The sequence below is a fragment of the Barbus barbus genome (assembly GCF_936440315.1).
Source record: "Barbus barbus genome assembly, chromosome: 20".
In the NCBI taxonomy this organism is placed as follows: domain Eukaryota; kingdom Metazoa; phylum Chordata; class Actinopteri; order Cypriniformes; family Cyprinidae; genus Barbus; species Barbus barbus.
Genome location: NC_136748.1, coordinates 30122553 through 30136750, shown reverse-complemented (window position 1 = coordinate 30136750; position 14198 = coordinate 30122553). Strand labels below are relative to the sequence as shown.

At 34.4% G+C, this 14198-nt stretch overlaps 1 protein-coding gene and 1 long non-coding RNA gene across 2 annotated transcripts in view; one reads left to right on the top strand and one right to left on the bottom strand.

Annotated features, from left to right (window-relative positions):
* LOC306886297 (RAC-alpha serine/threonine-protein kinase-like) overlaps positions 1 to 14198 on the top strand; it is a 53225-nt gene that overhangs the window by 4186 nt on the left and 34841 nt on the right. The window contains exon 2 of the mRNA XM_079443295.1: positions 1638 to 1770. Coding sequence (XP_079299421.1) covers positions 1722 to 1770 — 49 coding nt within the window. The 5' untranslated portion in view covers positions 1638 to 1721. The remainder of the gene's footprint in view (positions 1 to 1637; positions 1771 to 14198) is intronic.
* LOC306886306 lies at positions 3427 to 5537 on the bottom strand. Its single transcript, XR_013785618.1, has 3 exons — positions 5470 to 5537; positions 4077 to 4209; positions 3427 to 3774 (listed from the first exon to the last, which is right to left on the bottom strand). It is a non-coding gene; the product is annotated as an uncharacterized lncRNA (long non-coding RNA).

The window sequence follows — 14198 nt, the reverse complement described above, 5'->3', positions numbered from 1 at the left end:
TTGTTGTTGTGGAGAGTGAATTGTAATAATTCGATCGCTGATTGACTCAGAGCGTATCAAATATGTGTCAGTGAGGTTTTCAAAAGGACAGATCGACTTCAACGCAATGCAGTCTGAATTCTGACTGCTGTTAATACATTTAGATATTTAATGAGCATTAGAACCTTTTATCATGTTGTTGTTAAAGTTTTATAAAACAGCAATATAAGGCACTGAAAGTTGTGTTGGTTTTATCACAGAGAAGGGTTAAGTCACTTAATGACTTCGCACTTAATGATAATGTTTTAAAAACAAGTCTCTTCTGCTCATCAAGGCTGCATTTATTTGATCAAAAATACAGCAAAAATCATGAAATATTATTATAGTGTAAAATACATGTTTCCTATGTGAATATGTGTTAAACTGTAATGTATTTCTGTGATCTGCAGCTGTATTTTCAGCATCATTACTCCAGTCTTCAGTCACATGATCTTCAGAAATCATAATAATATACTGATTTACTGATCAACAAACATTTCTGATTATTATCAATGTTGAACACAGTTGTGCTGCACAATATTTTTGTCGATAAATGATGCATATTTTTTTCAGGATTCACAGATGAATGGAAAGTTCAAAAGAACAGCATTTATTTGAAATAGAAATCTTTTCTAAATCTTTACTGTCACTTTTAATCAGTTTAATGTGTCCTTGATGAATAAAAGTATTAATTTGTTTCAATAAAGATGGTTAAAATGTCTAAATTCCAATTCTAAATATCAGTGTTTTGATTCAATAGGAGTTTCTACATGTTTCATCATCCGTTAAAACCTAAAAGTTTTATTTTGAATCGATGTTTCATTGTACTCAGTGTACTTTTAAAATAATTGTTTAATATCGGATCATGCATTCGTCAAACAACACAGGTGGAGCTTTATAAACATAATCCTGTTGAATTTTTACGCATTTGCCTCGAGTTTTGTTTGCATTTTGTTTGTCTGGAAAGTGTTTCTGTTTTATTAGTTCCCTGATTTATTTAAAGTGACAGTTCACCAAACAATACAAATGTTGTCAAGTTGTTCCAAAGCTGTATGAGTTTATTTATAAAGAAGATGTAGTGAAGAATGTTGGTAACCAAACAGTTGCTGGTACCCATTGACTTTCATAGTATGGAAACAAAATACAATGGAAACCAATGGGGACCAGAAACTCATAAAGGTTTGGAACAGCTTGAGGTTCAGTAAATGCTGACAGATTTTTTTTTCTTCTGTTAAGCATAAAAAAGACATTTTGAAGAATGTTTGTAACCAAACAGTTGACGGTAGCCATTGACTTACGTAGTTTTTTTTTTCCATACTATGGAAGTCAATGGGGACCATCGTGTAACAATTTGAGGGTGAAATAATTCTGCCATCATTTACTATTTTTCTATTGAACTCAAAATGAAGATATTTTGAAGAATGACAGTTGACGGTACCCATTGACTTCCATACTATGGAAACACATTTCAGTGAAAGTGAATGGGGACTGGAGTCTCATACATGAGTTTCAGTAAATGCTGTAAATTTTTGGGTGAACTGTCCCTTTAAGTGTTTAGATGTGATGAACAGCACTGGTTTAATTGGTTTTAAACTAGTTTGCTGGTCGTTCTCCCGCAGGCGACCCGTGTGAAGAGGCTTTACGCTGGCCGGATCGAAGCACTCTGCGGATCTGGATAGACTGACGGCCTGCCGCCGGAGAGCATGACGACGGATGTGGTGATCGTGAAGGAGGGATGGCTCCACAAGCGAGGTACGTTGGTGCTTTAGCGTGTATCGATCGGCTCTGATGGCGTGCTGAGCGTTAGCTTCAGAAAACAAACAGAGGTAGAGTGATTTACATGAGAGAACAGAGCAGCTCAAGGCTTCCCTTCAGATCGCAGAAGCTAGTAAACAAGTCACTAAAGCCTCAAGAGTGCTGACAGAGTTCATAAAGCATCAAAGATTCATTTGATCGCCTGAATCTGGAGTTTCCCTCAAAGACTTGGGACATTTTGAGCTTGTTTCTGAACTCCTACACAATCCACACGATCATAAATTCACCCTATTTACCGTACTCTTTCAATGCTTCTTACTGAGAATATTTCATAAGCGATGTTATTCAAAAGATAAAATTGGTAGTTAAGATTAGTTAGTGCATTAGCTAACATGAACCAACAATGAGCAATATATTAAAAGCATTTATTATTTTTTGTTAATGTTAGTAAAAATGTCACAGTGCATTCATGCAACTTTATTGCATTTTAATAATGTGTTGCTAAAAGTTATAATAATAAATAAGTTAATGATTAATACATTTATTAAAAATAAGAAATTGGTAAAATTAATATAAAATTAATCATATAAATTATTTGAAATTAAATTGCAGTGTATAGCTGACTAACAATGAGCAATATATTTTTTAAAGCATTCACTGTTATTTTTTGTTTTTATGAATATAATTTCATGTTAATTCACAGTGCATTAGTTAATTTTAATTTAGACAATTATATTGCATTTTAATAATGTATTACTAAATGTCAAAATAATAATAATAATAATAATAATAATGCATGAATAATAAGTAAATACATTTATAATAATTAATAAATTAATTAAATATACAAATTATATAAATTACTCCTAATGCTTTAGAAGTATTATTCATTGCAGGTTTATTACAGTTAACTAAAACTGAAACTAAAATTAAAAACATTTTTGTTACATGCTAAAAAAATAAAAGTTACTTGAAATAAAATATAAAAAAATTATAACTAATACTAAATAGAACTAAATAAAAATTAATGAATACTATTTTAAAAAACAAAAATGAAAATAGAAATATAAAAACTGATTCAAAATATTAATAAAAACTATAATAGTATATCAATGATATGAAATAACACTGGGTCATTTTCAGTTTAAGTTAACTAATGCAGCACAGTTAACAAATAAAACCATATTGTAAACTGTTACCAATAAAATAATTTTTCATTCAAATTTTAATAACGTCAGCGTTGTCGTCTGCCATATAGAGATCTTTTCACCATCCAATCAAGTCCACATAAATTAATCCATTTCTTTTTCTCCTCAAATGTCCTGTTTCACTCTGAATTATGTCACATTAGTTTAGAAAAATGCACTGTAAAACTTTTCGTTGTAAATTTACAGTATAATACTGGCAGCTGGGTTGCCAGCCACATACTGTATTTTTACAGTACTACTACTGTACACAACATTTACAGTTCTGTACTGTATTTACGAAATACAGTATTATACTGTTATATAACTTTTTTTTACAGTATTACACTGTGCTCTTTACAGGGAATACTGTAAATCCTGCTTTTATTTCAGTACTCTTGGATTTACAAAATTAAAAATATACTTTTTCATAACAGTATTCACAAAAAAATAGAGAATAATATTTTCTGAGTTTTAAAACATTTTATTTATTTTGAAGAAAAGACCAGGCAATTGCCTTATATGAATTTACTGGCTGAAATGCCAGCTGTAGTTTTTTTTTTCCTTTTTCTTTTAAATATAAAACATGTAAAATGCAATTAACAATTAGCAAGTAATTCAAAATACAGTAATCTTATTTACTTTTAAAGAATGGAAAGGTTTTTCAGAAATATATTTTTAAAAGTCTTTCAGAAGAGAGGAAACCTGTGGGTTTACAGTACTGTTCTTTTTTTACACAACATGTCCAGTCTTCTTGTAAGTCACTTTTCCTTTCTTGGTTTTTGATGCACATGCAGGGCTGATGTCGAGAAAGCATCTAAAAGACAGAAAAGAAAAAAAGTGAACATTATGTATATGTCTAATATATATATCTAATACACACATACACACACAGCATCTCACAGAAGTGAGTTCTGTGAGACAGCACAGAGAATTGCAACACTTACGATGTGATTACATGACTACATGATAATGTTAAATATGCAATATGTCATTCAGCTCTTTAATCAACTGTATAAAATATTTGTTAAAATATACTTAAGTACTTTACAAATACTGTCAAAACAAGTTAGTGACAATTCACTCTATCATATATATATCAATGGCAAATATGCTAACCTCAGTCGCAAGGGTGCATGCCACCTCTTCCTGATACTGGAGGTTGAAATCATACAATAATACAAACAGCACTGCAAGGCCAGAGACAAAGTTGGGCTGCTCAACATTTACCGCTGGTTGCTTAGAGATTGACCTGAAAATAAAAAAAGAAAGAAAATACTTCAAATAAACTATTGTGGGTTCCATTGCAGTTCTGTTTAGTTGTCTATACATAGTTCAACTCAACATAACTATTAAACTAAATCTGAAATATGTGCAGGGAAATCCCATTTACAGGGTTCACAACTATAGCTGTGAACTGCATAATAATAGTATCTCATGAATGCACAGTCGAGCACAAAAGACCAATGTCAGTGTAAGGATTTTCATTAAACAATATTGCATTCCCTCAGAACACTTAGAATACATGACATGTTGCATATGAACATTCTGTGATACTATTGTATCTTGATGCTGGTCACTATCACTGCCATTATATGGACAAGCGTGAGCAGGCTTTTTTTTTATTTATTTTGTATTATTCTCCTTTAGTGGTCCAAAAAACAAAGAAGGTCATAGGGCATTAGAACAACACCAGGGTGCATGGAAGCATATGGGTAGCAAAATTCAATTGAAATGCAATACGTAAAATGGTGATATTTCAATTTACATTTTCTTATACATATGTGCAATATTTAGTGCACATATGTATTTTATTGTATATCACATAAATTTTATTTAAATTATAAAATTTACATTTGCCATTTCCTACACTAGTTTTAATACACAAATTAAAAACATATTTTAATGCTTTATAAGTTGCAAAATGGAAATTAAAATGTATTACCCAAATTGATTAGATGTTTAACATGTCCAAGCAAAAACTGTTTTTACATCATAATACCACATGATAATTGTAATTTCAGAATGCATTCTGATCCAAAGGTGCAGTAAAAAGGTAGAAAAATTGTAATTTAAAATATCTTTTATTTTTCTTAAATGCATTGACACTCATATATAAGACGTTTCAATTGCATTTTCATTTAATACCCCATGATGAATATAAAGTCAATGTGGATTTGAAAATGCATTCGAAATGTATTTGAAAATGCAACACACCCCCGACCTGTCAATCTTTAGGCTACATCAAGGCAGGGCTTGGCAACAGGATGCACAATTGTAGAAAATATCATATGTAAATTATATAACTGAATTTCCATTTTCATTTTGCACTAAACTTTGCACATTTAGGGTAAAATGTCAATTAAAATACAGAAATGCATTGCCATTTTGCATATTACTAACTGAATTTGAAATTATTTCAAACTGAATTTTGCTACCCATATGCTTCCATAGCGTTAATGATGACTTAATGTTCATTTTAGGGTGTACTAAACCTTTACTGTTTACTTACCAAGAATTATAGGTTGTGTTCTCTGGCAAATGTAGACACTGCTGGACATCAGATTGAGTGGTGAATACCTGAAACAATTTTTAAGAAGACAGCACAACCATCACTAACAGAACCAAGACATAACAAATCACATTTATTTGCAACATGCTTTAAGTAATCTCTACTTACATCTGCTTGAAGGGTAAGGCCATCTAATTTCTGCAAGTGTGGGAGCAGCTGTAGGACCATGGAAGACATGGAAGCAATCAGGAATACTACTTTTGAAATAAGCATTAGGAACATGACTATGGATTTTCATGTGCTGGCAAAATTATAACACATTAAAAAGCACGATCATAGAACTGACATTTTTTAACATGGACTACAAATGGGAAGCACTTACATTAGCACCGGATCTTCATCAGATTGTTCAGCCTGAAAAATAATAATAATAAAAAAATAATAATCAGAAGCAGGTCATGTGAATGTGTGTCTTATTTGCTATTTAAGTTGTTTTTGATTGTTGGATTAAAGGAAGGTGTGCATAAACATCTTAAAAGGGATAGTTCACTTTGAAATTAAAATTTGGTATCTATCAGCTTACCCCAAAGGCATCCAAGATGTAGGTGTCTTTTTTTCTTCAGTAGATCCAATTTTGATATGTTTAGGTCAAATCGTTCTAGCTTGTCAGTCATATAATGGCAGGTATAGGTCACTGTCTCTATAAGAGGGAAAAAGAACATGCACAGAGAAATCCAAATTAAACAATTCCCCATCGTAACTACACATTGATGGCCTAAGACACGAAACGAGCGGTTTGTGTGAGAAAATGAACAGTATTTATACAGTTTTTTACCTCTTGTACACAACCATGTCCAAGTGATCTGAGTGCGCGCACGCATCCGGTGTGTGACGTGTGTGTGCGCGCTCTGGCTTAGTCCGCAAAAATAACTTTATTGCACAAATAATTAGAAAGTTATTGAACGCGGAAATATGTGAATGTTGTGAATGTGCGAATATAAAACCAATTTTACCCAAGTGAATTGCTAACTCGGGATTTAAGTTAAGTTTAACGTTCCCAAAATCAAACCATGCGTGGAAACAATGTAGAAATGTGAATGAAAAAAAGACAAGCTTACCGTATCGATACTTAGTCGAACATTAATCCATCTTCTCATGCTCCAGTCGATTAGCATCATCTCAGGCACAGGTTAGATGATTCAGATGACAAATTATCTCCGCGTCTGCTCAGGCAGCGTCGTCCATTGTTTGCTGCGTCACAGGCACTAACGCTTGAAACGCGAAACGAAGCTCACAAAGCTTATCTACGCACAGATTCACAAACCACTGGCTTATCTTAATAACGCGAATAATTATTTTGTTCAATTAATTCCCGCTGACGAATCTAGTTTGCCTGTAATACACTGTTCACATTTCTTCTTCTTTGGAGATCACATCACATTTGAATTGAGCGCGAAATAAATATATCCCACAATGCAATGCGTTTACAGTATGGTACTGTATTACAAATTTAGCGGGCTGAAAACAGAAAACTTCTGTATATTTACAGACATTCTGTAAAATATACAGAATGCTACTGTTTTATAAAAATACAGTATAATACTGTTAGAAAATGCCTGTAAATTTACAGTAAAGTTTTACAGTGTGGGTTACAAGCCGTATTTCCCATTGACCCAGGATGCTTCTTTAAATGACTGCTCTAGATTGATCAAACACTCTTTGACTGTTTCTGTCTGCACTGAGGATGTGTTCGCGTCGTGTGTGTGTGTGTGTGTGTGTGTGTGTGTGTGTGTGAACGTCCTGTCTGTGGTGATCAGCTGCTTGTCACAGATGCGGTTGATAAGGGTTGTGCCACAAATGCATGAGAGAGATTTACATGATCAGTTTCTTGTATCAGTCTTTCTTGCTCAGTTCACTTTTGTCCAGTACGACGTCTCATAGAAGCGGCCTCACTGAGAAAATACTTATTTAGATTATTTAGCATCCTCATTCATTGAAAATTATATCAATGAACACATGAAGTCGGTATTAAATAAATTCACCATATTTACTTTTTAATGCATGTTAGTAGTTGATTCATGCGTGCATCTGTTTAATTTTTTACTTAATTGTTTAGTTGCTTTTTGCATTAAAAATAAAAAATAAAATAAATAAAAAATTTATTCTAATTAAAATTAGAAATTTTATAATTAAATTTTTATTATTAATTTTCCAGTGAAACAGTTTAGATGATCTACTTTTTCATTCATTGCACTGTAGGAAATTATATGAATGAACACACACACAAAAACAAAAATTGGCATGAAAGGAAAATTCACCATTTATTTTTTAATGCATGTTAATAGTCTTATTGTGAACGATTCATGCATGCATATGCTTCATTTTTTACTTTTTTATTTTTAATTCATTTTTATAATTAAAATGAAATTAAATGAAAAGTAATTTAAATTTTTTTAATCAAAACATTCAAGATGAAATATTTTAAAATATATTTCTATTATCAGTCTTCCAGTGAAACCATTTCATTTGCATGTAAATGAAATGAAATGAAAGATTGTAATCTTACATTCACGATCAGATCCACCTCCATTTTTAAGTGCCACGCCCACATCTCAACATGCAATCAATTGATGCATAGAACCAAGTCCCGCCCTCCTTTTGTTTCTCAGATGTACGCCATAATACAAAAGAACAGATCTGCCGCTACTTCAGATTCACTATGAATATTAATACAAGGAGTATTGTGAGAATACACATTGCAGTGTGAACATGATTGTATTGTCTTGAATGTGTTGCATCTGGAATATTAACATGCCGTTGACTAGTTGAACTTCATGGTAGCTGTTTGTGTTATGGTTAGTTTAGTTTAGTATTTCTGTGCATGCATGTTGAATGAAGTCGTATCACATGCACGCTGCTACCCAGAGCTGCTGTTTAAAGACACAAACGGTGGCATGTGTGATGGTTTTAGCAGAAGATCCACTCTGCTGCGACGTCAGACGGCCGTCTGGTTAACCAGAACAGGAAACAGGGCGAAGGGGAAGGACCGTTATTTAGATCTCAGCGGCTGATACAGAAATATGTGAATGGAGGGTCTGCAGGGACGGGAAGTGTGTTTCCACTAGAAATAATGTCTGGCTCTTTCACTTTTCCTCCACTTAGAGTTATATGGTGCACATACTTATTTAAAAGTGAAATCAACAGCTGATTGATCGTTTATTCATTAGATGTTTGTTTGATGTGTCTGCTTTCAAATCTGAAGGGCTTAAAAACTCTGTTTTTGTTTGAGCTCAAAAGTTGTTGTTTTGTTGTTGGGGGGGGGGGGGGGCATCATATTTTTATTCCGCAAGGATGCATTAAATTGATCAAAAGTGACTGTAAAGAGTAATGTTTTTTGAAAGATTTAATACTTTTGTTTTATTCATAAACGACACATTAAATTAATTAAAAGTGCATCATTTGAGCTCAGAAGTTTTTTTTTTTGCAAATAATACTTTTATTTCTCAAGGATGCATTAAATTGATCACAAGTGAGAGTCAAGACAGTAATTTTCTTTTAAAGATTTAATACTTTTATTCATCAAGGACACATTCAATTAATCAAAAGTGTCAGTGAGGATATTTAAAATGTCTTAAAAGATTTCTATTTCAAATAAATGCTGTTCTTTTGAACTTTCTATTCATCTGTGAATCCTGAAATATAAATATCACGGTTTCCACAAACATATTGAGCAGCACAACTGTTTTCAACATTGGTAATAATCAGAAATGTTTGTTGAGCAGTAAATCAGTATATTATTATGATTTCTGAAGATCATGTGACACTGAAGACTGCAGTAATGATGCTGAAAATACAGCTTTGATCACAGAAATAAATTATAGTTTAACACATATTCACATAGAAAACAGCTGTTTTAGTTTGTAAAAATATTTAGTAATTTTTTACTGTTTTTCCTGTATTTTTAATGCAATAAATGCAGGCTCGGTGAGCAGAAAAAAATTGAAGATGTCTCCCGACCCCAAATTTTGAATGGTAGTCTAAGGTGTAAATATATTTTAAAATGTATTTCCAGATTTATTTGGTGTAGTTTCATTCTGAAATCCATGCACACACACACACACACACACACACACACACACCTCTCTCTCCGTCTCTCTCCTGTCAGGAGTGTTTGGCCGGTCAGCTGTCAGAGCGCCAGCAGCTGTGTCCAGTGAAATGTCACCGGGACTGTCCGTGTGTTTTGATTGGACGGCATCCGTCCCCCTCGGCCAGAGCAAAAGGCTTCTGGTGAACGGGTGAAGATGTCACGTCACTGTCAGCTCACCTTTGCCACCGTCTGCCATCACACAGACGGTTTGTTTAGTGTGTTTGACCCGTCTCGATGCCCACTGTCCAGAGACAACACACGCTCTAAGTTTAATACAACAGTGTGGAATCTGACAGCGTCCGTCCAGCTCGAGATGCAGGAAGAATGTGAGGGCTTGTCTGTAGATTTGAGCTCTTCTAGACTCATGAACATACAGACTATTCACTGCAAGTCTTTCTGTCTTGTTTTCCAGTACAGGTGTCTAAATTCTTAAATCAAGATACATTAACTTAAGATGCAAAATGATGTAAGATAAGAAGTCTTGCTTTCTGTGAAATAAAGAGAGCTTATGCTTAAAACAAGAACAAATATCTGCCAGTGGGGACAGAAAAATCAACTTGTTTTCTCTTTCTTATCCCATTGGCAGATAATTGTTGTTGTTTTAAAGGAATAGTTCACCCAAAAATGAAAATGTGCTCATCTCAGGCCATCCAAGATTAGGATGAGTTTGTTTCTTCATCAGATTTGGAGAAATGAGTCGCTGAAATGAGTGACTTAATTTCAGTAAGTTATTCATCATTTGTTTCTACCTCGTATTGCTGCTATGTGAATACCCTGTATAACGTTTTGCACATTCCTTCTTATATTACTATTTAAGCCAACAAACATACTGACCTGCATATTTATATTTATTAATCTTTTATTTTATTTTATTCTTTTATTTTTTTTACTTTTTATTTTTCTTAATATTTATGTACATTCAGTGTTTTTGTATTCTATATAATTGCACTGTCCTTGGAGCGGACCTGACTTATATTTCACTCCTGGTTATACTCTGTATAATTGTGTATGTGACAAATAAAATCTTGAATCTTGAATCTCGCATCTGGAGGAAGTGTTATTATGGATTATGGACTCATATTTTAGTTGAAAACGTCTTGATGGATTTGTGTCAGCTTTTGTCTTCCAGATGGTAACTGATGGACTGGAGTGGTGTGGATTATTGTGATGTTTTTATCAGCTGTTTGGACTCTCATTCTGACGGCACCCATTCACTGCAGAGCATCCATTGCTGAGACACTGATGCAGAGACACATTTATACAAACCTGATGAAGAAACAAACTCATCCTAATCTTGGATAGACTGAGGATGAGCACATTTCAGCATATTTTAATTTTGGAGTCAACTATTCTTTCAAGCATTAACTCACTTCAGAACAAGAATTAATAATTAATTTAGCATGATTCTTGATTTAAGAATGTTTAGATATTTGTACTGGAAAACTTAGTACTTAAGTATAGTGGATAAACTATTCTGTGAATTAAACTATTCCTTTAATGCATATTCGTGATGCATATTTAATGCATATTCGTGATTTCCTGTAGCTCAAATAGCAATGCCAAGGTCATGGGATCGAGTCCCAGGGAATGCAAGAACTGATCAAATATATTTACCAAGTGCATGAATGTAAATGCCATTAGAGAGGCTGGAACTGCTAAAAACAGAGAAGATGCCTTTTTGTTGCATGTTGATCACCAGTAGTTGATTTTATTGTTGGAGTATAATGACAGATTTCTGAAGCGTGAGGGTTTTTATCTCTGTGATGGTTCCTCAGTGAATCCAGGTCAATGTGCTCTTGTCTATAAATATAGTTTAACAGCAGCAGCCGAGGGATTTCTTCCGTGTTATAAAGAGGATTCAAAGTTTGTTATAGTCGGCATTCAGTTCTCCAGCTACGGAAAGAGCTCCATAAACGGCATCGACCTCACAATCCCTGTACCGGAGAAGGTCACATTCTAGATCTGAGAACGACCTGGTGCTTTCGTTTCCTTCATTAAAACATTATTAGCCTCCTGATTCTGCATTGATGTGCTCGTGTGCTGGAAACTGACATTTCTTTGTTCCTCCTTTACTTTGTGTCACTGTTTTTTGTCCACATCTCTGTTTAAGTTGATTGATGTTCCTGCTCTTACGGTGAATGACTCAGCAGTGATGTTCTTTCATCAAAATAATGGCTTAAGTTTCTTGAAAGATTATGAAAACAAAATATTTAGCTTCCAACATGTATTAAGAAATGAATACATGTCCGTTTGTGTTTCATAGTGTTTGTAAGTGCAAGTGAAGGTCTCTCTTGTGTTTTCCGAGGTTCTGTATAGGTCTGTTTTGTCTGCCAGAGCTCAGCAGTTTGAGATCTTCTCTCTGTGTTTCAGCATGTGGAGGGGATTGACGTCATACGTTCGTCTGATTCATTCCAACTAACCTAAAGAGGTTATGTTTTACAAAGCCAAAAATGTACTGTTTTGCTGCCAAGTGAGAACATCATGAAACATCAAAGAAGCAGCCAAAGAACATCGGGGCCAAGAGCCCAGTGAAGGCCTGATTCATGAGCTCAACTCTCCATTGTCTGAGCTGTGTCTGCTGTAAAGAAACGTCCCCTCGTTAGACTAATGAAGGGCAAATCAACTAGAACGGAGGGAAGTGAATCTAATACATATTTACTGGATGAAGGTACTTTATGAATTTCTTTTGTCCAAACGACAAAGAAATAAAAAAATAAGACATTTACAGTTTCTAAACAAATGTTATTGCTAGAATGTTAACGAATGAGCTTTTGACAGTGTTGCTGAGTGGTTGCTATGATGCAAGAGTGTTGTGAGTGGTTGCCAGCGTGTTGCTATGATGCTGGATTTTTGGAAGTGGTTGCCTGGATGTTGATATGTGCTTGCTAGGATGATGCTAAAGTGTTGGGTGGTTGCCAGGGTGTTGTATGCGGTTGCTATGAGGCTAGAATGTTCTGAGTGGTTGTCAGGGTGTTGCTATGTGGTTGCTATGATGCTAGACTGTTCTGTTCTGAGTGGTTGCCAGGGTGTTGCTATGTGGTTGCTATAATGCTAGACTGTTCTGAGAGGTTGCCTGGGTGTTACTATGATGTGTTGGGTGGTTGCCAGGGTTTTGTATGCGGTTGCTATGATGCTAAAGTGTTGGGTGGTTGCCAGGGTGTTGTATGCAGTTGCTATGATGCTAGAGTGTTGTGAGTGTTTGCCAGGAGTTTTTATGCCATTGCTAAGGTTTTTTGATAGTTTTTTTTATCCGATTTTTTTGTTGTTGTGTAGTTTAAATGTTTTGTGCAATGATTACAGCTGGTGGAAATGGTGCATCTGATCACACTCTCCTCAAACAACACACATGATTTGAGGAATCCTTCACGTCTGGAGCGCAAACGCTGCACATACACACTCAGCTTTAATGCAGTGTCTCAGAAGCACAGTTGTGTGTTTCAGATGTTTGCTATGTAAAGACGGGTTGCTGGTGTGATGAGAGCGCACCAGGCGTCAGTGGTGGTCTCGTCTGGGTGTGTCTGTGGCTGTTGTTTGTGTGTCTGTGAATGTGGGTGTGCCGCTCACAAAACTCACATCTCAATCTCTGAGTTTGACACTGACACGTGTTATCTCTACCATAGCTCTTCCTTTCTTTCAAGCGTGTCTCTTTTCTAGCTTTCTCTTTCAGTTATGAATGTTTTGTTTAGTGTATATGTTCTGTTTTTTTAGGTATCCTGCTTTACTTCCAACATAGTTTTTGTACACCATTAATTTGCCTTGATTGGAAGGGATTCATATCCTTTTTGTTCTTAGTATTTACAGATATCACTAAAAGAACCCGCTGAACACTAATTGGCTCATTTTAGCTGCAGGCGACACTGTCGTGGATCGTGTTGCACACAGACAGTTTCATTGACCGGCTTCTACTCAATCTCCTAGACTCAGTGTGCACTGGTTTATATCAGTCATCATGTTTATACTTGATACAATGAGCACTTCTAGGGGTATGGCTAAAATTGTATATGACAATATGAGTCATTTAATTTCACACTAACTGTATATTTATATATACACTACTGTTCAAGAGTTTGGGGTTGGTAAGATTTTGTTAATGTTTTGGAAAAAAAAGTGTCTTATGTTCACCATGTTTGCATTTGTTTGATCAGAAATACTGTAAAAATGGTCAAATATTATTACAATTTCAAACAGCTGTTTTCTATGTGAATATGTGTTAAACTGTAATTTATTTCTGTGATCTGCAGCTGTATTTTCAGCATCATTACTGCAGTCTTCAGTGTCACATGATCTTCAGAAATCATTATAATATACTGATTTACTGCTCAAGAAACATTTCTGATTATTATCAATGTTGAAACATTCATATTTTTGTGGAAACCGTGATACATTTAATTTTTCGGGATTCTTTGATGAATTGAAAGTTCAAAAGAACGGCATATATTTGTGATAGAAATCTTGTGTAACACTACAAATGTCTTCACTCTCACTTTTGATCAATTTCATGCGTCATTGATGAATAAAAGCATTAATTTCTTAAATGAAACATGTTGCTGAGCCCAAACCTTTGAATAAAAGAAAATAATTG